The 24,972-nt window shown below is 45.4% G+C and overlaps 1 protein-coding gene across 3 annotated transcripts in view; it reads left to right on the top strand.

The window, feature by feature from the left end:
• Positions 1–4,355: 4,355 nt before the first annotated feature.
• Positions 4,356–24,972, top strand: part of ATL2 (atlastin GTPase 2) — a 47,020-nt gene continuing 26,403 nt past the window's right edge. For 2 of the 3 annotated variants that reach the window (XM_072140708.1, XM_072140710.1), the window contains exon 1: positions 4,358–4,531. In XM_072140708.1, the coding sequence (XP_071996809.1) occupies positions 4,450–4,531 (82 nt within the window). In that variant the 5' untranslated portion in view covers positions 4,358–4,449. Of the gene's footprint in view, positions 4,532–24,972 lie in introns of all 3 variants that reach the window. The other variant, XM_072140707.1, reaches the window with a different exon arrangement.

Below are 24,972 nucleotides of genomic sequence, written 5' to 3'. Positions count from 1 at the left end.
TATCTGTTATTAGTTGTTTTTGTTTTACCTTTTAGCTCAACACAACATGGAGGCACCTGTTCACATGTAGCGACAACCATAAAGGTCATTGTGTATAGTATACATAGCGAGTCTGAATATAGAGAGTGACTGGAGATCAAAATAAGAGAACAATATGTGATCACTTGCTATTTTCAGAAACATTTATGTTGATCTCCATTGATTTTTTTGTAAGGGATACACCATGGCACTAGAATAGGGGGCATTGCCCTTCATGAAAATTACTCGCTGATTGAGTAAAGAACTCAACGAAGGAACCAGGGGTGTAACTAGGAGAGGCAGGACCCCATCGCAGGCTTCTGAATAGCGCCCCCCTTCCTACTTAAAAAATATACATATTTGAATACTCATGCATGCGAGTTACAATTAGACAATGGCGCCTGTAGAGTAATATATCTCTCACAGCAGCAAGTGCCAGATTAACACCAATAACTTGCAGGTAGCTGATGTGTTCTTTCACAATTATCTTTTATTTAGTGTTTTAGGCTGCGATGACATGTTGCATGCTACATGCAGTTTCAAACACGTCATAACAACTGAGAACAAGAGATTTGACTAATTACATTGCTGTCCACATTGGGTTTACAAAGCGTGTGCGTTAACACCATGGGGCTCATTTACTAAGGGTCCGCGGACCGCGATTAAGTCGGGTTTCCCGAATATTTCCATTTTGCCCTGAATTGCCCCGGAATTGTGTCGCAAGATCAAGCACTTACATGCATCGGGAAGATTAAGGTGAACTCGGCGGATCTCAGCACGGAAGCAACACATGCAGGAAATTGGACACACGATCTTAGTGAATCACGGCAGAGCCGAATCCTCATCAGACAACGCACCGTGGGATTGTTACAGGACCGGGTAAGTAAATCTGTACCAATGTGTTAACATACTGTTAACAAACTAATGTGTGAACAATGTGTTAATACATGCGTTTTGTAAACATAATTTGTTTACAGGAATGTAATAAGGCATATCTCCTCTTCTCAGCTGCTCTGGTGCATTTGTAAATGTGTGCATTAACAGCATGTGCAAATGCAGCCTGAGAAAATATACAATAAATGAAATATGCTTAAAATACATCTTTTTTTATTCATGTTAGGATATATTCACATATTACAAGTACCTTGAAATGTAGGAAATTGTGTGTTGTTCTCTAATTTTAACCAGACATTTCAAAAATGTAAAGTAGACATATGGGAAATGTTATTCCGCAACTTATTCAGCAATCTATTCAAAAATTGATAATTTTTGTAAATAAATGCAAAACTTATCATCCAACATTTACCACTAAAATGAAGTTCAACTTGTGGGGAAAAAACAATCTCGGAATCGCTTTGATAAGTAACAGTGTTCCAAAGTTATAACCATATAAAGCGATGCAAAGTCAGAATCCAAAAAATGGGGCTCAGCCTTAAGCTATAAAATGACTGCATCCTTAAGGGGTTAAAACAAGGCTCAGTGTTGTGTGTGGCCTCCACGTGTCTGTATGATCTCTCTACAAAGCCTCTGCTCCTTATGAGGTTGCGGATGGTCTCCTGAGGGATCTTCTCCCAGACCTGGACTAAAGCATCTGCAGCTACTGAACAGTCTGTGGTGCAACGTGACATTGGTGGATGGAGTGAGACACGATGCTCGGTTTCAGGTCTGGGGAACAAGCGCCCAGTCCATAGCTTCAATGCTTTCATCTTGCAGGAGCTGCAGACACACTCCAGCCACATGAGGTCTAGCATTGTCCTGCATTAGGAGGAACCCAGGGCCAACCTCACCAGCATATGGTCTCACAAGGGACTGAGGATCTCATCTCAATACCTAACAGCAGTCAGGCTACCTCTGGCGAGCAGATTGAGGGTGGTGCGGCCTTCCAGAGAGATGCCACCACAACCATTTACTGACCCACTGCCAAAGAGGTCAGCTGAAGGATGTTGCAGGCAGCAGATCGCTCTCCATGGCGTCTTCAGACTCTGTCACATGTGCTCAGCGTGCACCTGCTTTCATCTGTGAAGAGCACAGGGAGGAAGAGGCGAATTTGCCAATTTTGGTGTTCTCCAGCAAATGTTAAGCATCCTGCACAGCGTTGGGCTGTGAGCACAACCCCCATCTGTGGACGTGGGGTCCTCATACCATCCTTATGGAGTCTGTTTCTAACCATTTGTGCAGTCACATGCACATTTGTGGCCGATGGAGGTCCTTTTGCAGGGCACGGGCAGTGCTCCTACTGTAGCGGTCCTGCTGCTGGGTTGTTGGCCTCCTATGGTGCCCTCCATGTCTCCTGTTGTACTGGCCTGTCTCCTGACAGCGCCACCAGCCTCTGGACACTACACTGACAGAAACAGCAAACCTTCTTGCCACAGCTCGCATTGATGTGCCATCCTGGATGAGCTTACCTGAGCCCCTAGTGTGGGTTATAGAGTCCGACTCATGCTGCCACAAGTGTGAAAGCACCACCAACATTCAAAATTGACCAAAACATCAGCCAGAAAGTATTGTACTCAGAAGTGGTCTGTGGTCCCCACCTGTAGAACCATTACTTTATTGAGTGTTTCTTGCTAGTTGCCTGTGAAATTGAATGTCACTTAAATTTTATTAGTTTTTAAAATACATTGCACATAGGTATGACTCATGAATATAAATCAGTACAAGAAAGGTTTGATTGCCCCGCAGGGCATATACATTGTTATATTGAGTATGTACTATTCGTGTTCTTGTTACAGACAGTGCTTAAGTATTCATTTGAGGTTGGAAAACAAAAAGAAAAACAGTAAAAAGAAACAGAATTTAATAAAATTGACTTTAACATTGCCTACACTAGATTGCAAGTTTATGTATGCTATAACACTGCTTTACTTGCGGCTCGTTGGTTCTGTACTCTATGATGGACACATCGGATAGAGGATATAGGGTCATCTAGAAGAGTCATATATTTTCCATTTGTACCAATTTAAATCAAAGGTTTTAATATACCTTTGGTTACAAGTTATCATCTGCTTCATCTGATAATTGATTCTTATCTTCCTTTCAATTTCATCAGTGGTAGGTAGAGTTTCACTCTTCCAGTTAGAAGCAATGGCATGGGGCCCAGAAGTTGCCCTAATTTCCCTTTACCTGGAACAACTCACAAACCAAGATATTGCTGCTGTTTTTCATGTCTATGATTCCGTTTTAATTGAGAAGCTGAGCATCGTACTTAACTATTTGCAGAAAGGCTACTATGTAGAATATCCTCAGAATCTCCTGCTCTTTAGCATTCTACCTACAAATTGGACATCATGTACAATCTGCTCAGCTCCTCCTGCTCTATAACAAGCTGCCTGCATTTAGAACTCTATGTCCAAACTGCTCAGGTCCTCTTGCTCTATAACAAGCTGTCTACAGATAGCACACTAGGTACAATCTGTTCAGCTCCTCCTGCTCTATAACATGCTGCATGCAGATAGGATACTATGTATAATCTGCTCAGCTCCTCCTGCTCTATAACAGGTTGCCTGCAGATAGGACACTATGTACAATCGGCTCAGCTCATCCTGCTCTATAACATGCTGCCTGCAGATAGGACACTATGTAAATCTGCTCAGCTCATCCTGCTCTATAACATGCTGCCTGTAGATAGGACGCTATGTACAAACTGCTCAGCTCATCCTGCTCTATAACATGCTGCCTGTAGATAGGACGCTATGTACAATCTGTTCAGCTCATCCTGCTCTATAACATGCTGCCTGCAGATAGGTCACTATGTACAATCTGCTCAGCTCCTCCTGCTCTATAACATGCTGCCTGCAGATAGGACACTATGTACAATCAGCACAGCTCCTCCTACTCTATAACATGCTGTCTGCAGATAGGGCACTATGTACAATCTGCTCAGCTTCTCCTGCTCTATAACATCCTGGCTGCTGTTCAGCCTACTTTATGGTGACAGGTTCCCTTTAGACTGTAAAATAAGAGAATCTGAACTTTAAATGTGAGAAATGAAGATATGTATTTTAGTGACATCCAGTGAAGTGACACAAGTGATGTGTCAAGTGTCACCCCTGACTGAAGACCACATGATGAAGCCAAGAAGTAAATGTACACCCAGTCAGTGTCCTTGAAAGGGCATCAGCCATGGCATAACCCGTATTACAAGTGCGTCACCTCACTTGTCACAACACTCTGCACGGTGCACGGCAGCCCTGCCATGTCTCCACAGAGGCTCATGTCGGTACCGCACGTCTAACATTGTACTGTGTGAACGGGTTTCTATAGGAAAGCTCCGGCCTCTCAAACTGTCAGCGCAGACCTGCCGCGCATGCGCACTCATGAGGAAAAAAGGGAGGCGGTCTCTCCAGAGATCCAGGAGCACCTCTCAGACTGCGGAGACTGGGCGTGACGTAACCAGAGCGGGCGGGGCTAATTTCAAAACCAAGAGCCAAGATGGCGGAGAGAGGATCGCTGAGGAATCGGAATCGGTTCGATTCGAACAGAAGCTGGAAAATGAATCACGTTGACGAGCCAGGTAATGGGCGTTCTTGAGCGGAATGGTGGGCACGTTTGGGTTGTTCTGAGCGGCGGGCGGGGACCCGCCGCCAAATATAGATCTCCAGCGCTGAGAACGGGGGGCATTGGGACACGGCTGCACGGTGCGCGCGGCAGTGACGTTAATCGGCGTCCTTTTCGGGAGAGAGGGGGGCATGGTGCGCGCGCGGCCCGGTCCGCTGTCACGTGACGCACGACCGCTTATACCTCTATATAGTGTGTATATGAAGCCCTAACGGTCCGTCATGTGACCCTCCTCACACCTGTCACCCCTTCCTCACTTACCCCCCCCCCCCCCTCTATGTACCTGTCACCTCTACCATATGGAAGAGCCCATTGTTGTCTCCCCCTCACTATACCTTTACCTTCTACTTCTGGGGGGTCACAGTCCCTTTCCTCACAGTTTGCATTGTGCGGAGCAGGTATATAGGGTGACACCTCAGTGCTGGGTCTATACATCCCATATGAGACGTACGTCACGCGGTGTTACATCTCGTGTGTCGCCATGTGACGGAGGACGTGCTAATTTATGTGAAGCCCCCGTATAATCCGCAGGTCTAGATGTGATATCACTTTTATATATAGAAAATTGGAACAGTAACCTGAGGCTGGCGTGACCCTATCGCTGTATGGTGGTGACCCATGAGTGCCCATGCTGGTGGAGGTGATGCGCTGAGTCATGTCTGACAGTCCGGTTGCTGGACTGTGAGGCTACATAGATCACTCTTTTCGTCCGTGTGCTATCCGTGGTTTTTTTTTTTTTTTTTTTTAAAATTTCAGTGGACCCATACGCATGACTGTATTTCATGGATCCACGTGGAGGCTGTAGAAAACTAAGAGCAGTATTCATCTGTGTTTACGGCTTGGCTGACCCATTGGCGACAATGAGAATGCAAAAACAATAACAGCCACGGGGTGTTGTGTGTCACTTATGTGTTTTCTGATCCGTTTGTAGGTACCAGTGTCATGTGACCCTTCAAAAGTCGGAACTAACTTGTGGCATAATTTGTTCAACTTCTGTCTCCATGACACATGGACTGTTTTTGGCATCTAGGACTCGGCAACGAATTGCACACTGATAACATAAGGGCCGTATTAATGACTAGATATATTGTTCGCTTCCCGAGAACGGCGTATGTTCATGTGGTCAAGCCTGAGGGCGCGTTCACACGTTGCGTTTGAAACGCATATACAACAGCTGATGAGAGGTGATTTGCCTAATTACACTACCGTTTACGTTTGTAAACGCATGCGTTAATGCACTGTTAATGCATGCGTTAACATCACGTTTACAGTGCCTTTTGTAAATGGAAATGTTAACAGTGTATATGCGTTTCAAACGCAATGAAAACGCAGGTCAAAACGCAATGTGTGAACGCACCCTGGGGACCGAAGGGGGGTGGGGGGGTCGATGGTGGCTAAATGGCCAGTCTTTGAGATATAATAAATATTATATATCTATCTATTTGGGCCCTGAAGCATACATGCAAGCAGAACAGGAATCCCGCTGGCCTAGGCCCACTCCGTTGTTTGTTGGCCAGTGCCCCATGTTTGATGCAATATTATGATGCCCAACTCTAAACCGCATTAATATCCCCATTACCACTACGATCATGTGGCATAGTTGCATTCATGGCCAATGTAGATGTTCAGTTGTCACAGCGGGGATGCTGGAATGTAAATCATGTGACTGCTCAGCTGTAATAGTTATGTGAATGATGTATGGGGTGTCATCGCTGCAGGAATCGAGCAGAGACTGGTGGGGGGATGCTGGATATGACACAGGTGAGCTTGGGGGGGTGGGTGTTTCTTATTTTATTTTTATTTTTTTCGCAATCCGTGAATTTCCTAAAAATGTGGAAAATCCCCCATATGCTTTTGATACAGCTTAAATAAAATCTTTATATAAAATATATATTTTTTTTACCTCTTGTATTTATCATATCCCACAGTGCTTTACAAATCATCGTTACATATACAAATAAAATAATGCATTAGTTATAATTCATATACAACAAAAGGAGTGAGGGTCCTGTACAGTGTGAATTTGAGGAATGTGTGTGCTTGACCAATTGCTATTCTCTACAACCTACCTGTCTCCTGTCCGATTCCATGGACTGAGCGTATTTGTGTGCAGTTGGCCTATGTATGTTGTGTATAACATCTGCAAAGAGTTTGTATGTTCTCTCCAGGTTTGCGTGAGTTTCCTCCCACACTCCAAAACATACTGGTAGGTGATTAGATTGTCAGCCCAGTGGGGACAGGGACTGATTTGGCAAGCTCTGTGTAATCTGTGTGCTATATAAATAATGGAATTATTATTAATTATTCCACGTGTTTAATGGGATGAGAAGTTGTCAGGCACCTCAGTTGTCCATGGGAGATTTATTGTGTAAAAAAAAAGGACATAAACAGCTGTAAACTGAAGTGTGTGAAATAATTGTCATAGTTGCTTTGAAAAACCTGGCAGCAGAAACCTTAAAGGGAGTCTGTCAGTAAATTAAATTTCTTCTAAATAAACACTTAAAATAAAACTGCAATTGGAAAGTAGTGCAACCATCCTTAAATTGTTCCTCCTCAGGCTTATAAACTTTTATATTGTTCCCAAGTTATCTCACCATGAATGCAAATAGTCCTACGCGAGTCCTATCTAAGTCTTCCTCATTGCTGAGTATGGCATATGCCTACAGCCTGAGGGAGGGGAAATGAGGGATTAGAGGTGTCTTCAGCGAGTCGCACAGAGGCAACATCTCTCAACTCCTTCATTCCCCCCTCCCCCAGGAATTCTCTTCACCCAATCATACACGGCCAACATGTCTCTCATTTTTTTAAAAGTATTTATTTTTGCAAATTTTTTGGAAAAATTTTTTTTTAACAATTGCAATAAACAAACCAAAGAACAAGATTGTCTGTTACATACTTTCTTCCCCACAATACAGAATAATTGAATAGCATCCGTGGTAATGAACAGGATCTTATTGCGTTCCAATATTAACTAAGGGATATACCGCGATAAGTGACAGCAGATATTGTAACCAGACATCTTGATACAACACAAATAACTATTGACACATAGACAATCAGTCACACACACACACACACACACCAGCACGCTCAGTCTCCGTCATCATGGAGAGGAGTATATATCACATGTGATTATAAGGCTGTATGGGGAGTCTCGCACCATCTGGACCAGATGCGGTCAAACTTCTGGGGACACTTCCTGTTGACATACAGGGACCGGTAGTGGGGAATGACGCTGTTAATAAGTAATATCCATCTTTTTAATGGAGGGGGCTCCTGGTCCTTCCAGGTCATCACCACCACTTTTCGGGCGTAGTATAATACAAACCTAAAGAAGATTTTGTCATAGTGGCCATTGATGACTTCATTTATGATACCGAGGAGACACACAGAGGGAGACAGTAATCGTGGGAAATCAAAGTGTACATTTAGGAACTCCAGCACTTCGGACCAGAAGACATGAACCCTAGGGCAGGACCAGACACAATGCAGGAAGGATCCGACTTCAGCCTGACAGCGAAAGCAAAGATCATTGGGCATTGCTCCCATGCGGAATAGTCTAGCAGGGGTGAAGTATACTCGATGGAGGAATTTAGATTGGATCAGGAAGTCCCTCGCACTCACTACAGATGTGAAGTAGGACAGTTCGACCTCCCTCCAGTCATCATCCGACAAGTCAGGGATATCCTGTCTCCAGCGTTCACGGGCTCTATCAAACGGTCTGGACTTTTGCTCTTGTAGGAGAGCATAGCACTGAGTGAGTGGCTTAGGGAGGTCTGGGGTACTCATCAGAGTCTCTAGTTTGGAGAATTTCACTGTCAGGCCGAAGGAGCCGAATTGGGCTTTGAATGCGTGTCGCAGTTGCGTGTAGTGGAAGCTGGCCGTAGTGGGTACAGTATGTCTCTCCCTTATCTCGTTAAAGCTGAGTAACTCTGCTTCCGGGGATAAGAGCTGGCCTACAAATTTCACCCCCGCCGCCCCCCACATTGTCCAGCCCGGGAGGGAGAGGAAGTGAGAGAGCCACGGATTGAGCCACAATGGAGTCCTAGGCGAGAGAGGGGGAGAGCTGCTCGGTTCTACCAGGGATTGTGCCCTACGCCAGCACACCGCTACCGTACGTAGGGGGAGTGGGGTATCAGATGGGGACTTGTATCTGTACAGCAGGTTTGTAAGGGCCTCATAGGAACCTACCAGGGCACCAGCCAGTGCAGTAGCTGCATTACCCATGTCTATATCTATCCACCACTGGGCATATACTAGCTGGGAAGCCAGGTAATAAAGATACAGATCCGGGGCAGCCAGTCCACCCCTAGACTTGGGAGCCTGAAGCAGCGCTAAACTGAATCGCGGGGCGCTACTCTGCCAGTAGAAGGACCTGAGAATGCCGTCCAAGCGTTTGAACAGACTCTTAGGAAGCAGTATAGGACAAGCATGAAAAAGGTATAGAAATTTGGGGAGGAAGATCATTTTGAATATATTAATACGCCCGTATAGGGACAAGGGGAGAGTGGACCAGGCTTTTAGGCGCGATTCCGTTGCAGCTATCAGGGGTGTGATGTTTAACTCTGTATATGCCTGAACCTTGCGTGACACCTGGACTCCCAGATATTTAAAGGTGGACACCACCTGGACTGGGACGGGAAGGGAGCGTACCCCTATATCTGATAAGGGAAAGAGGGCCGATTTGTCCCAGTTAACCCGGAGACCTGAGAACCCCCCATAGCATTCTATCAGGGACAGAAGGGATTCCAGAGAGGGGCCCACATCCCCAAGATATACAAGTGTATCATCAGCATAGAGAGATACCTTTTCAATGATAGAACCTCTAGCAATGCCCTTAATGCTATCAGAGTGACGGATCGCCACAGCAAGGGGTTCAATGGCAAGTGCGAAGAGGAGGGGAGATAGTGGGCAACCCTGTCTAGTGCCCCTGGCCATAGGGAGAGTAGGTGAGATATTAAGATTGGTCCTTACCCTAGCCCTAGGGTCATTATACAATAACCTAACCAGTGCTGTGAAGCGAGGGCCAATACCCAGCCTGGGCAGGAGGGTCCACAAATAGGGCCACTCCACAGAATCAAACGCCTTGCAATTATCTAAGGATAATATAAACCCAGGGTCTGAAGACTTCTCTGCCTCTGCTACATTCAGGTGTAGTCTTTGAATATTTATGTCAGTTCCCCTCCCTGGCATAAAGCCCGTCTGGTCTGGGTGAACCAAGGATAATATTACTTTATTAAGCCTTGTTGCCAGAATTTTTGCTAGTATTTTGACATCTGAGTTTAGGAGGGAAATTGGACGGTATGAGTCGGGATGCAGAGGGTCCTTACCAGGCTTGGGAATAACTACAATAAGGGCCTCTCGCATAGAATCAGGGAGGGAACCGCTGTCGAGCGCATCGGAGTACAGGCTAAGGAGATGGGGGACCAGAGTCTCACAGTTATCCCTATACCACTCACCTCCCAGCCCATCAAGTCCAGGTGTCTTACCGGGGGGCAACGATTGGATGGCCAGTTCCACCTCCTCCGCCGAGAGCGGGGCATCAAGCTCCAATGACTGTGCCGGTGTGAGCCTCCAAAGTGGAAGACTGTCAAGGAATCTGGAAATCTCGACGGAAGAGGCGGACAATTTGGAGCTGTAAAGAGAAGAGTAGAATTCGTGAAAAACCATGTTTATGGCCCGGGGTTCTGTGTTCAAGGCTCCGCTACTGTCAAGGATAGATGGAACGGAAGCACACGGACGTTCAGCCCGCGAGAGATATGCAAGCAGCTTCCCATTTTTATCTCCGAATTCAAAGATGGACGCTTCCCTGGCTTGCAGGCGCTTGCTGGTGCGCTCCTTCACTACAGCTAGATGGTTCCTCTGCGCCTGAGCCCAAGTCTTTTTATTCCCCGGAGTAGGTTTCTCTAGATATTCCTTTTCTGCGGTCACCAGTGTGGCCGTCAGCCTCTCCTCCTGCGCATTTAATAACTTCCTATGGCCAGCTACACCCGACATGAATGCTCCCCGCACTGAGGACTTGTACGAGTCCCAGACTAGAAGAGGATCAGGATGGGTTGAGTGTACATCCCAGAACTCGCTGTGCGCTGCCCTAACAGTACTCTGGACCGCAGGAGACAGGAGCCAAGCCGGGTGCAGGCGCCATAAGCGGGAGTCGCTGGGGGGGCCTATAAGGAGATTGATAAGCAAGGCGGAGTGGTCAGATGCACTGCGCGGGCAATAGGATACTTGATCAACGTGCTGCATCATATCAGGGGAGACAAAGGCCAGATCAATCCGAGAGAAGCTCTTGTGCACAGAGGAATAGAATGAATATTCTCTCTCTTGAGGATGTTTACTACGCCAAACATCGGCGAGGTCTAGAGAAGTGAGCCACTCATTCAGACGGACCGAGCCTGTGTCTAGGCCGCTTGTGCGATCCAGGGAGGGATTAGGGACTGCATTGAAGTCACCAATGCAGAGGATCGGACTAGGAGGCATAGAAGCAAGTTTACTGGAGATTAGGTGCAATACAGCTGGATCAAAGGGAGGTGGGACATAGACCGACACTATAGTGAAAGTAAAGCCCCACAAGGCACAATGTATGACTACGTACCGGCCAAAGTGATCCGGTGCTACCTGTATGACCTCTATGGGAAGCGCTTTGGATATGAGTATGGATACTCCCCTGGCGTAGACAGAGTAGGAGGAATGATAACCTCTAGCCACCCAGGCCCGCTTCAGAGAGAGGACCTTCTGACCCGTAAGGTGTGTCTCTTGGATACATACAATGTGAGGGGCCTGACGCTTAATGACGTCTAACATCAGAGCCCTCTTGAATTTGGAGTTGAGTCCCCTCACATTCCAGCTCATTACCTTAAGTGAAGACATCTTAGCGGAAGGGAAAGGGGTGTGGGGAAGGAGACGTGAGCAACCAAGCATTCATCCTTTCATACCACAAAGACATAGACAGACAGACAACAGTGAGCATAACAAATATAACCAGAACTGTACTAACAATCCCAAGAATATAAACCCCCTGTCTAACACCCTAACAGCAGTAGTGCAGACCTATACCCAATAACAATCAAAGAATAGAACAGTGGTCCCTAACTCAAGACAAACTTACACCATTTGTCCCGGGACCCCTAACCCTCAGAGTATATATAAACAGGAGGTATTTAGGCAGCCATGTTTAAAGAGAGCAAAGGAGGGGATAAGGGAAGAGTAATATGTAGAGGGGAGCGGTAAAAGGATAAGGGAGGGGGGGGAGTAGGTACAAAGAAGGGGAAGGGGAGGGGAAAGAGAAATAAGTGCCATATGTGGCGCACAGGCCAAATTGACCAAAAGAGATAGCACATCAGTTATGGGGCACCATATACGAGGCGTGCGCCCCAATGTAAAGCAATATTAGAAAATTAGAGCAATGATTTAGGACCCCTAAGCATCAATACAGGACTAAGTCCAGCAATGTCATAGCTCATCAGATAAAAGGATATGTGAGTCCAGTCACTCAGGAGGTGCGGGCCTTGCAGCGGGAACCCGAGGGGCTGCGTCAGCCCAGTGAAGTGCTTCGGTTGGGCAGGTGAAGAATCGAGTCTTCTGTCCGTCCACAATTCGGAGCTTGGAAGGATACATCATGGAGTATTTATACCCCTTGTCACGGAGACGGGCACGGACCTCAGTGAATTGTGCGCGTTGTTTCCTGACGGATGCAGAGAAATCAGGGTAGAAGGACACTCTGCTGTTGGCATAGAGGATTTCTCCCTTGGTACGGACAGCCCTGAGGATAGAGTCCCTGTCCCTAAAGTGCAGCAGCCGGGCCAGGAAGGGTCTTGGATTGCCCCCTGGAGGGCCAGGGCGGGATGGCACACGATGGGCCCTTTCCACTGTGAAGAACGGGGAGAAGGTATCTGCAGGAAGCAAATTTTTGAGCCAATTTTCAAAAAAGGATACAGGGTCAGACCCTTCTACTTTTTCAGGGAGGCCAACCACTCTGACGTTGTTCCGTCGCAGGCGGTTTTCAAGGTCGTCCGCTCTGTCGATGGATGCAGACATTTGGCGCTGAAGCTCTCTGATCTGTGTCGGCATAGGCCTCTGGACATCTTCCACCTCAGATATTCTGCGCTCAGTTTCGGTGATTCGCTCTTTAGCTTTATGGACATCGTGTCTTAAAAGAACAAAGTCCTGTCGCAGCTCATCCACCTTGGTGACCAGTTTGGATTGGCATCCGTTAATGGCCGCCAGAACCTCTGCAAATTTGCGGTCCAGCTCAGTGGCCACGTCAGGTGGATCAGCGCCCTCTTCATAGCTTACAAGCTGTGGCGGGCTCTGGGAGCCTTCAAAGAGGGAGGGAGAGGAGTTTGGGGACCCCTGAGGAGAGCAGGGCTGTGTGCGGGAGAATCTCCCCAACTTTTTGGCAGCGTTCGACTGAATCTGTGCTAGAACGGCTTGGGATGTTGAGCAATCCTGCGCGTCCAGGGGTTCCAGGGACTGGAATGGCGGATCTTCATGGACGGATTCATCATCCGATGGAGGCGCAGACACCCCGGACGCTGTTTTGAGCATTTTAGCCGTCCTCCTCCGGTTACCCATGGCGTCTGGGCAGAGGGGGCCAGTGATAAACAATCGAGGAGCCTAGCGTCCAGTAATTAGCAGAAATAGAATCAGGGCCCACGTGGGAAATTGCAGCGGCACTGCAAGGGTTAATATAAAACAGAACCCGGGCAGGGGGTCACTGGGAGTATGGTGGGCTGCACAGCTTGGGGTCCCCAGGTGAGAAGTGGGCAGCAGCAGGGGAATTACTTCCCTACCTTATTCCTGGCTGCAGTCCGGCAAGGGAGAGGTTAACCCTGCGCGCCTAGGCCTCAGGCAGCGCAGGGGAGTCCAGTAGAATGTCGCCTCCGGCAGGCTACAGGGGTGACTGGAGCACTGCCGCGATCCTACAAGTGGGTCAGCGGCTCCGTATGTCCCGAGGCGGGGGGGGGGTTTCCCTCACCGCTCCGGTGTGCAGCCGCGATGTCGGGCGGCTACGGTCCCGCCGCCGCGCTGGGCACGTGGGAGCTGCAGGAGCTGGAGTGCGGGGGGGCCGCACGGAGCCGGAGACCTCCGCGATACCGGCACCGGAGTGTTGAGGCAGGTACCCGCGGCACCGGGGAGCAGGCTGGAGGGGGTACAGGTGGAGGATGGCTGCCTGGGAAGGGTGATAGGGTGCCGGGTCCCGGGAGCTCCGCGGCGCACGTCCTCCTAGTTCGGCATCAGGCCACGCCCCCCCCAACATGTCTCTCATTCCTGGGGCAGGGGAAAATGAGGGAAGAGAAGGCCCAAGCCTAATAAGTCTCCTTTTTTAAATTTTTTTTTTTTTTTTTTTTTTAAAGTGAATAGCTAGAAAAGAAAAGCATGGGGCATGGAATAAAGACTTCTGTAACAATCTGTCATTGGGTTTAATGAAAACCTGACAGGTTCCCTTTAAATCCAGACTGCTTTTTGTTTGGAGAATGTTGTTTCTATACATTTGTGCTGTTATGTTGGCCCTATATATAGGATCTTCTCCATCCAGTGTTGCAAAACTCATGCACTTGTGTCCTGCAGTGTAGGACTTGTGTTCACTCCTAAATCCATTGACTTGTGAGACTGCAGGAGAGGTATGACGGCTGCGGTGACCCTCTGCTGTCCTCCTTCCCTTACCATATGCTGCTGTCTGTAGCAGCTCTGCCATTCCTGAAGAATGAGCCGCTCAGAGTAATGATGTAAGTGATGGAAAAGTGACCAGACAACTCTGTAACGGGAAGCGCTGCTTCCAGGGCGTAAAGCCATTCTTGTTATTGGGAAAGCTAATAGTGTTTTCTTTTTATTTTTTTTCAGGCACATAATTATATTTAATACTGATATAATTTTATAGTGCAATAAAGGGATGAGAAATGTGAGAGGATCCTGTATTGCCTTGTCCCTGCCCTATATTATACACTTCTGTATGTATATTGTGTATTCCATCTTTCTGTAGTAGCAAACCGCAATGGTTTTTTTTGTATGTAAACTCATATTTTGAGTATACTGCACAGTACATGTTGTTTACTTGGAAAATACTGTGAATTCCGATAAGAAAGTGCAGACGTTTGCATTATTTGTGGTTTCTTGACATGAACTTTCAAGTAGTGTAAGAAGGCCAATTGTACATTAGGAATCGACAACTTTAGCACTCAAGGGAACCTTAGAGTAAGTGGTAAGTGTTAGATTGGTGGTGGGTTGACACCCAACCACTGACAGACGCGTGCAATGGCTTCTACAAAGTACAACCTTTATATTATGTGCAGGGATCTTTTGGTATCTTATGTGTTTTTATCTTCTAGATAGATTCAGGGTTCCAAACCGGCCTTTATCCAGAATTCCTGGTGCAGCAGTTAGTAGAGATTTCTTTATCTTAAAGGAGCAATACAGCCAATGCTAATTCTTTGAAAAATCATGCGGAAGGGAGGAGCGTGACTCATTTTCATTGTATCATGGGGAGGGGAAGCCTCTCACAGAGATAATAGGGTCCCAGGTCCCTCCGTTAGACCCCACATCTGTCTGCTTCATTACTTTTGGAAGCAACAAGGGGTCAGACGGAGGTAAGTGGGTCCCCATTGGACCCCTCCTTGCTGTGATCTGCAGACCCCCACCGATCAGTAAATTGGTTCCTATCCTGTGGATAGGGCAGAACTTGTTTGGTTTGAAAACCCCTTTAAGTCTGTGAATGTGCGCTACTCTTCTAAACTATTGCCTATTCCTGTGAGTTCTGGAGTTCATTTGCACTAAAATGTGAATTTTTCTGATGTCCACATCTGGATTCTTGAGATGAATCGGCCTAGAACTGGATAAGTCTGTTGTGGTGAACTTTGCCTGATGAGGGAAAGTGGCAAAGGTTTGGCGCATGTGTGTTGTGCTTTGTGTTCATTTCGCTGGTAAAGTGTGGAAATAACTGAGCCTTCTTTCGAGTAGACTTGTTATTCTTTTTTGTCATTGACACTATGATTTACGCTATGGTTTCCACAAGTGCCATCAAACATGAACACTGGATACATCAATCGAGAAATGGACTACAAAGCCAATTGGATCAATGTATTTTGGTCCAAGGAAGGCAAAGCCCATGGTAGATTAAAGCTACGTTCCGTGGGGGCTCTGGAAGATCTGTGTATAAGCAGAACTTTAAGGGATGGTACCTCAGTAATGGCCTGGGTTTTGCCTTCTGAGACAACCTGCTTCATACTGATGTCTGTCAGTAGCCGTATATAAATGTACACGGAGCAAGTTTCAGGCCTTGGTGCCAAGTCAGGGCTTACTGGCCAAGGATTCCTGGTTCATGTGATTATTTTTTTTTGGAGTCACAGTCGTCTCAAATCATGTAGTCTCTCTTCATCTGAAGTTTGTTTCGTAGGCAAATTCAAGAGAAGAATTACCAGCATTGCCTTTAAATTTAAAGGGGAAAAAGTGTGTGTGAATGGGGCTTGTCACTGCCATATATTTGTGAGCCGGTAATGTGATTCCTTATTACTGGTCAGACTTTGTGAGCCTTGTCCATCTCTTTAGTGACTTGTTGCTTTGGGGCTATGTTTGCCTTTCTGGAAGGAAGTACCATATACACTTGAGTAGAAGCCGAGTTTTTCAGCACAAATGTGCTAAAAAACCCTAACTCTGCATATACTCGAGTCAATAAAAAAAAACAAACAAAAAAAAAACTATGTACTCCCCTTTCTGACGCCCCCCTCTTCTGTCTCCTGGTCACCAGAGCTGCGTTGCATACACCATGACGCCAGCCGCTTGCCAACATCCGTGTGTACACTGCCATCGGCACAGACTATGTCAGCAAGCAGCTAACGCCATGGTGTATGCGATGGGACTGTGCGGGGAGCTGCAGCTGAAGGTGTCAGAAAGGAGAGTACAGAGGGGTTTTTTTTCGGCTGGGCAGGGGGCTGCTAGCAATATATGGGGGGAGGGGGGGGGCGCTACTGGCTATATACTGGGGGGCTGTGAACAGTGCATTTTCCACCCTCGGCTTATACTCGAGTCAATAAGTTTTATACTCGGATCAACTTATACTTATAGTATATAATAAGGAGCAGAGCATCTGTGCACATGTCTACACTGCTATATTGTATTGTAGTTTCTCTCTGCATCTAAATAAACTCTTCCCACTATTAAACCTTTGTGATACATTGCCTTACAAAAGAATTCGGCCCTCTTGAACTTTTTGTTCTTTTTGCCACATTTCAGGCCTCAAACATAGATATAAAATAGAAAAAAATTTTGCTGAGGAATTGACAACAAGTTGGACACAATTGTGAAGTGGAAGGGAATTTATTGGATATTCTAAACTTTTGTCAAAAAATAAACGGAAAAGTGGTTTGTGCAATATTACTCAGCCCCTTAAGTTATTACTTTGTAGCGCCTCCTTTGGCTGCGATTATAGCTGCACATTGCTTGGGGTATCAGGTCTCTATCAGTTTTGCACATCGAGAGACTGAAATTCTTACCCATTTCTCCTTGGGGAAAACCGCTCAGAATCAGTGAGGTTGGATGGAGAGCGTTTGTGAACAGCAGTTTTCAGCTCTTTCCTCAGATTCTTGATTGGATTAAGACTGGACTTGGCGATTCTAACACCTGTAGATTTTGCTTTATATTTGGGATCATTGTCTTGTTGGAAGATAGATCTCCGTTTGTTCCAGTCTCTTTTGCAGTCTCTAGTAGGTTTTCTTGCAGAATGGTCCTGTATTTGGCTGCACCCATCTTCCCTGTCCCTGCTGCAGAAAAGCCCAATCCATGATGCTGCCCCCACTATGTGTGACAGTGGGGATGATGTGTTCAGGGTGATGAACTGTGTTGCTTTTACGCTAAACATAGATTTTTCTTTTTTTTTTCATCTGACCAGAGAACCTTCTTCCATATGTTTGGGGTGGCTTGTGGCAAACTTAAAACAAACCTTTTTTTAAAAAAAAAACCTTTTATGGATATCTTTGAGAAAAGTCTTTTTGCCACTCTCCCATAAAGGGCAGGTTTGTGTAGTGTATGACTGATTGTTGTCCTATAGACAGACTCTCCCACCTCAGCTGTAGATCTCTGCAGGTCATCCAGAGGGATCGTGGGCCTCTTGGCTGCATCTCTGATCCGTCTTCTACTTGTTTGAGATGAAAGTTTAGAGGGACGGCTGGGTCTTGGTAGATTTGCAGTGGTCTGATGCTCCTTTCTCAGGATGTGTAGATTTTGTGAAATCTTTTTGAATCTAAATCTGGCTTTAAACGTCTCCACAATAGTATCACGGACCTGCCTGGTGTGTTCCTTGGTCTTCATGATGCAGAACCCTGAGACTATCACAGAGCAGGTGGATTTATAGGGAGACTGGATTATGGACAGGTGGATTATATTTATCACCATCAGTCATTTAGGACACTGGGTCTTTCAGAGATCAGAGACTAAACTTCTGGAGTGAGTTTGCTGCACTGAAAGTAAAGGGGCCAGATAATATTGTTCTTTGCAGTTTTATTTTTTACAAAAGTTTTAAAATATCCAATTAATTTCTTTCCACTTCACATTTGTGTCCCACTTGTTAACTCTTCACCAAAAAATATATATATTTTTTTATGTTTGAAACCTGAAATCTGGCAAAAGGAAGTTCAATGGGGCCAAATACTTTGGCAAGGCAATGTATATCAGGTGATACTGGTAAATGAAGAGGCTTCCATTTTGAGGAAAAAGGTATCTGGATGTGATCACTGGGAGGAGATTTACCAGAGATGTATGAGCTTATGACAACCTATCAGAGCTCGGTTTTCATTTCCCCACAGCAATTTGTTAAATACATGCTGAGCTCTGATTGGTTGCAGTGATTAACTAGAACAGTCTTGTTCTCGCACACTCTGGATAAATCCCTTTTGAGGTGTGTGAAGTTTTGTATTTTAATGTCTGTCTGTCCGTATTGCCGGAGCTCTGTTTACAGCATTTAGTGATGTGCTTTACAGGAACCTCATGGCCATGGGCAGCAATGCTCTGGAACATGCTCTGGGTTTGTCAGTAGTGGAGGCAATGATGGTATTTTCTGTATGTGATATCTTGTACTGTAATCCTGTCTGTTTTTTCTGTGTTGTAAATAAGAAATCCCTACAGAATACGGGTAATAAGAAGCTGTTCTTAGACAGGACGTTTAAAGGAAATCTACCACCAGGATGAAGCATTGCTTCTTATTTCTTAAAGAGCAGGTCCTGCCAGAGGGGGTGCACACCGGTATGTCCAGCTTAGTTTGGTTTACAATCCTTAAAGGGGTGTTCCAGGAATATGAGCTTTTGATGCAAAACCCATAATGCTATAATTAAATTACAACAATACGCAATTAAATTGATCACAAAATGTAGTTTAAATATTTTGCTTTTATGATTCACAAAATTTTATGGTCTTTCAAAAGTAGCTGGCCGCCATCAGCAACTACAATTCCCATGATCCTTCATTTCTTGATAACCTCCCTCTCATGCTCTTTGCCCAATGATGATGTAACAGACTGTCCGGCCACAACACTGGCCATACTGGATGCACTGCAACCAACCAACTACAGCCAATCATAGTGGATCATGATGTGGACATGTGACCAGCGGCCATCTTCTGTCCTGTGTCTGCTCCGTGCAGAGAAAATCGAGGGACTGGTTATAGGACCAGTAGCAACATTTTAAATAACAATTGGTTACATATTTGCTTATATTTTAATGACCCATTTGGATATGGTCCATTATGCTTATTCCGGGAATATCCCTTTTAATCTTGGTAGTAGATGTCATTTAAGTTACTCAACTTTATGAAGATTTAGGCTTTGGCAGTTTTGAGTATCTCTCCCTAATACAACGCACACATCCCGGCCGTCCCTTTAAAGCTAGTGATTTTGGTGTATCACATGTACTGCTGATATCTGAGGGAAGTATCTGACATGTTGTATGTGAACCTGGAGGTTCCTTTGTTCTTGTTAGATGACCTGTGGCTGCTTATTCTCCTCCTATTGTCTGGGGATTGCTATCAGGCGTACATGGTGATCGCACATTGCATAACTAATTCATTTCTACATAAAGTGAGGAAATGCTCTTACGTGTATAAATATGAAGAACTACAAAAATGTCAGGAATGTGCACGTGGCATGTACAACACACATGTAGCACCCGGCTGGCAGCTTATGGCCACCATCAGTAGTTCTAGGGAATAGCTCCTTCTTTCTTTCTTACGTTATTTATTTTGTCAGTATTTTGCATTCCTTCTAATCTCTGCTCTGGGGCTCAGGAAAAGAAGATTTCCTGTACTGTCTGTAGTATAAACTTAGTGAATTATTTCCTCATGTGCATATACTGTTCCAATACATGATACATCTACACGCGCCCCCCCCCCCCCCCCCCCCCATTACATTATGGCTGACCTTCATTTTTCACGATCCCTGCTTCTTCACTATCGCTGCTGACCTTTGATCTATGCTTATTTTGGAGAATAAGTTAAACGCTTCCAAGTTCCTACGATTTACTGTACTGCATCTGTTTGTTAAACTGACGGTCATAGCAAAAACTCTTTTTACAACTATTTCCTGAAGTTTTGGGTATATTCACACGGCTTTATGGCCGCTGGGCAGGTATACCACCATGCGCTGGAGAGGAGGAGACCCCCAACCCCCTCCATAGAAAACAGCGGCGCACAGCTGCAGACACTGGGAGAGAGAGAATGCAGTTTTCCCGGTGTACGGCGTGGATCGGTGCCACACATGTGTGGCACCGTACTGTCGCCAGTTCAGTCTATGGGGACGTTTATGCAGCCGCATATACATCACCTACAGACGGGCGTCTGAATGAGCACTTGGGCTGTTGACTGATTTGGCTACCAGATTTTATAAAAACTGGTGAAGCTACAAATGCAACTTTTGGACCCCATTATAGTCTATATATAGACCCCATTATGTCTGTTTTTTTATCTGTCCCCAACAGAAATGTTGCACGTGTGGAAGTTTGAAGTATGTGCCATTAAAAAAAATCCTTTCAATGGAATTGGAGATTAAATGGGGAACAGTCACCAAAATTTACCCCATTGAATTACTAGCAAGTTGGGTAGAAGATATTATTTACTAAAATTTCCTCTTTCCTATATGAAATTTGCTCCCAAAGTCAGTCATGTGATAACGAGCTGAGAAGAGTCACTTTTAGAGGCTGAATGGGAATCATCACTTCTGATGCCCTTATCTTTAGCTATCGTGCCATCATCAATCGCATGTACTACTATGCTACTGTCTTACGCTGCATCTTGAGGAAAATTCATCAGTGTGTTTGACCGTGTGACATGAGCTTTTTATTTATTTTTTTATGTTATTTTTAAAAGCACATAAAAGGAACTTTACACTTTTTCACTAATTCTAGTATTGTTTTCTCAATGGCATTACTGTCACCGTCAGCAGGAGGAAACTTGAAACTCTGCTCGCTGCTAAAGATAGTATGTACACAGCAGTACTGAGAATTCATAAATCATTTACCTGGTGGTTACAGCCGTATGTCAGACAGAACAATTGTATGAAATTCTAGAACATTACGCTCTAGTAAAACTAAATGCTGAGGGACAAGGGCAAAAATTATCTAAAAACTCCATAAAGCAGTAGTATAATACTACTCCTACCTGATTGCTGAAATTGGCAGCTAATATCTGGGAAGCTGCATGACGAGTCCTATGGGTACAGGCTTTTTAGAGTGATATTATGAAAAAAAATGCCTTTGCATTCTGAATACTGCCACTACCTTGTAAAACTTTTTCACATTACTTGGCTCCCTGTGAGGAGTGTGTGGTGAGTCCCAGGGATGGGGGGGCTGCAGGATCTTGTCTGTCTCCTTTTGCAATATTATTCTCCTCCAGCTCTTGTCACTTGCCTGATAAGGGGAGAATAAAAAAGGAGAGGAAATAAAGTTTCATGAAGTAGTGGCAGTATTCAGAATGCTGACAAAGGTTTTTTTTTTTAATAAATCTGCATACCATATATTATTGGAACCTGTCTTCAGCTAAAAATGTGACATTCCTGATGACAGGTGCTCTTTAATAGAGGTACGCACTGTAAATGTGACGTTACTGCTCTGCCTCTGTCTATGGTGATGGGAGGAGCTGCACTGGAGCGGAGGAGAGAGAAGTGCAGAGGATGGGACTCGTAGTCCCATCTTTTCTGGAAATGAGCTCTGGCACTGTGATCCTATATCACCATGATGCACATACTCAAGGCCACTATTATATAAATGTATATCCCTATCTTAAAGGAAACCTACCACCAGGATAAAGGATTGTAAACCTAACACCCTGACATAGTGGTGAGCGCCCCCTCTGGCAGGATCTGCTTTTCATTTAGCTTCATATGTCTTGGTTTATAAGAATGGCTTTAAAAGTGGTTCAGCTCCATAACAGACAGTTTCAGGGGAGGTTTCAGTGACTGTCTGTGTATGAGGGAGGAGAAAAAGACTGAGGAAAGCGGCATTAATAAAGTTCTTCTTGCTTGTGATATTTTATTTTTTGCACAGTCAGGGTGCAGTCACACGTGGCATTTGTGATGTGCTTTTGTTTTTACATATTACCATGCATTTGGCTGCTTTGAAGGAGTTCTTTGACGGAAGTGTAAGCAGTTGTGTTAACATTTCCTCAGCTGCTTACACTTCCAGCAGTGGAGAGAAACTGTAACTCTCCTGCAATGTTTGAGATTTATTTTGCTTTGCTCTGCTTGCTCCATGAGGCGTATGTAATGTGAGCGATCCATCCCAGTACATCCATTTACAGTAATGCTGTAAAACTGCTGCATGACTGGGCAAGTGATGCCAAGCCCTGAACATTGCTCATATCTATGCGCTGATAACTTGGCATTCTCTATGAGCCCTAGACCATGGCGTCAGCAGGATTTGTAAGGTGTAGTAACGCTGTTACCACTGAATAATGTATGCCCCACGCAGGGCTGTAGTGGAGATCCGCATTTGTGTGATATGGGTGACGTGTGCCATGTTTTCTATAACCAGCCCTACATTTAGCTTGTTGATCTGGAGGAATTTACTCTGCAAATGTAAAAATCCTATGTATTCCCTGAAAATGGGAGGACACATGGTGGAATGAGGGAAGAAGTTGCGGCTGCCTTCTCTTAGTGGGTGGGAATGTTCTCCTGACCTACTTCTGTACCGCTCCATCCCCGGAGATGTCACAGCCGAGCTAAATATTCACCAGTCTATCGCTCGTCAGAAGACCTGTGCAGCGGCCAAGCTTCTGGCATAAGATATTGCTGTAACCATGAGAGAAAATGTTATGTGGAAATCATCTTGGTTATTTCCACATACAATGGTTAAATCTTCTCCTGCATCTTTTAAAGGAGGCAGCAGTGTTGGGAGTAGGTGTAATGTGCAGCCACTACAGGGGAGAGGAGCAGGTTGATGGGGTTTGAGTTGTAACCCTTGACCTTTCTATTAGGGGGCAGTCCTCAAAATCTGTTTCTTTATGTGGACTTGTTCAGGGAAGGCCACCCTCTGGGCTCTTAACCATGGTAATTCTACGCTGGGGCATTTTAGACTGGACTTTGAGGAGGTTTTGCTGGTTCTGATCGGTGTAGGCTCTGTGGCTGGGGCTTCCTCTGGTCCAGCATAGAGAACCCATAGGACTGGGCATCAGTATGGGTTGGGCCCAGTCCTATCATTACTTATTACTTGTACAGCCGCTCAGTCATGTGTGCCACTTCTTTTATAATGCCAGTATCTAAACTGAGATGAAAGCTAAGGTCTATTTATACCACCTGACGTGGAGGTTGGCGTTGCTCCAAACCATCCATTGAGCCATGACCAGTGGTGAGCTAGTGCAGTAAGCTGGCATAAGCTGCTGCTGTCAGGTATTTACCAGATCCACCATCGCTGCCCAAAAATCCTTGTAGCCGTTTTTGGCACACATATTGAATTGTCTTATAAGTTATATCCACATCCTAATTTAGAACCAGTGCCGCTTCTGTCACCCTGCGGACTCTGGAAACGCCACATGTACACCCGAATGAAGGTTGTATTGTGCAACTTGTGTGCTCAGCGCCTCTCAAAGTCCATAAGACCTTGTGTAAGTAACTGAGTGTTTTTATTCTTCATTGTTATATGGGATTCCCATGGAAACCACGGAGCACGTGACCACTAGGCAGGGAATATAATGCCGCCGCGTTGTGAGGTGTATATGAGCGTACGGACGGCTCTACAGGTGTTCATGTTATTGAACCATTGGCAACTTTGTATTTCTTTATGTAATGTCACTATGCCGGAGAGAGTTACTGTGAAATGCACATAAATACATGGGTCCCTAATGTACCTTCAGATTTCCAATGGAAACATGTTCAAGGTTTTGTATGGATTAAATTGAAGGCTGTTTGGAAAGGTTCTGCTCCTCCTAACTGCTGATTTGAGGGGCTACTTTGTATCGGATCAATGCAAATCTGATGTTAGTGACCTATTCTATAGCACACTGGACCTACCATTCTTAAAGGGAAACTGTCAGCAGAAATTGGCCTAATAAACCACTACCAGCAGGTTGCCAAGCAGCTGAACACTTTCCACATCATGTTTCCTTCATGACCCAGAATCCTCATCAGGCATCATCGAGAAAATCCACTTTAAAGTGACATGTAAATTGGTTGTAAAGTCATACAGGTGGAGATTTTAACACTTCTCATAAGGCCCACTTCACTGTAATTGGTGGTCCTACATCCAAAAAACATCACTGACCAGATCTCCTCAAATACGATGCATGATGTCAATCGCAGAGGAGGTGTTCAGAGCTCCTCACCGTGACTTTAGTGTTAAACTCTCCGCCTCCTTGACTTTATACAACCAATTGACATCTCACTTCAAATGTGAATTTCTGGATGATGCCTCCATGCTGGACCATGAAGGCAAAACGCTGTTTGGCAATATACAATATTAGACCAATTGCTGTTGACGGGTTCCCTTTAATATTGATGTCCTGACTTTATAACAGGCTATTAATATGCTTTTTTTGTGCAAAGGAACAATCATCCCTGGTGATCGGTGGAAGGTTGCTGTACATATGATTGTGGCTGTATCGGGTACTGCAGCTTGCTTCAGTTTTGTCTATGACTTTATAAGAGAAGGTGCTGAGAGGTGGACATGGCACTTGTCTATACAGGGAAGGTTAAAAGGTAACCACTTTTGTAACGCATTGTACTGGTTTCACTTGGTGCAACTCTACCCAGGTCTGTTTAAAGGAAAACCTACCATCAAAATCAATAATGATAAATCGGGAACATTTACTTTTTAGGCCCCATTTACATGACCGCACTTTTGGCTGTGGTGTGGCAGCACAGACTGCAGCCAGGTATTGGCCACAATGGGTCTTTGGCACCTGGTCATGTGACTGCTATGCTTCCTATGG

Source organism: Engystomops pustulosus, chromosome 3 (genome assembly GCF_040894005.1).
Source record: "Engystomops pustulosus chromosome 3, aEngPut4.maternal, whole genome shotgun sequence".
NCBI classification, from domain to species: Eukaryota; Metazoa; Chordata; class Amphibia; order Anura; family Leptodactylidae; genus Engystomops; species Engystomops pustulosus.
This window is presented reverse-complemented; position numbering and strand designations above follow the sequence as displayed.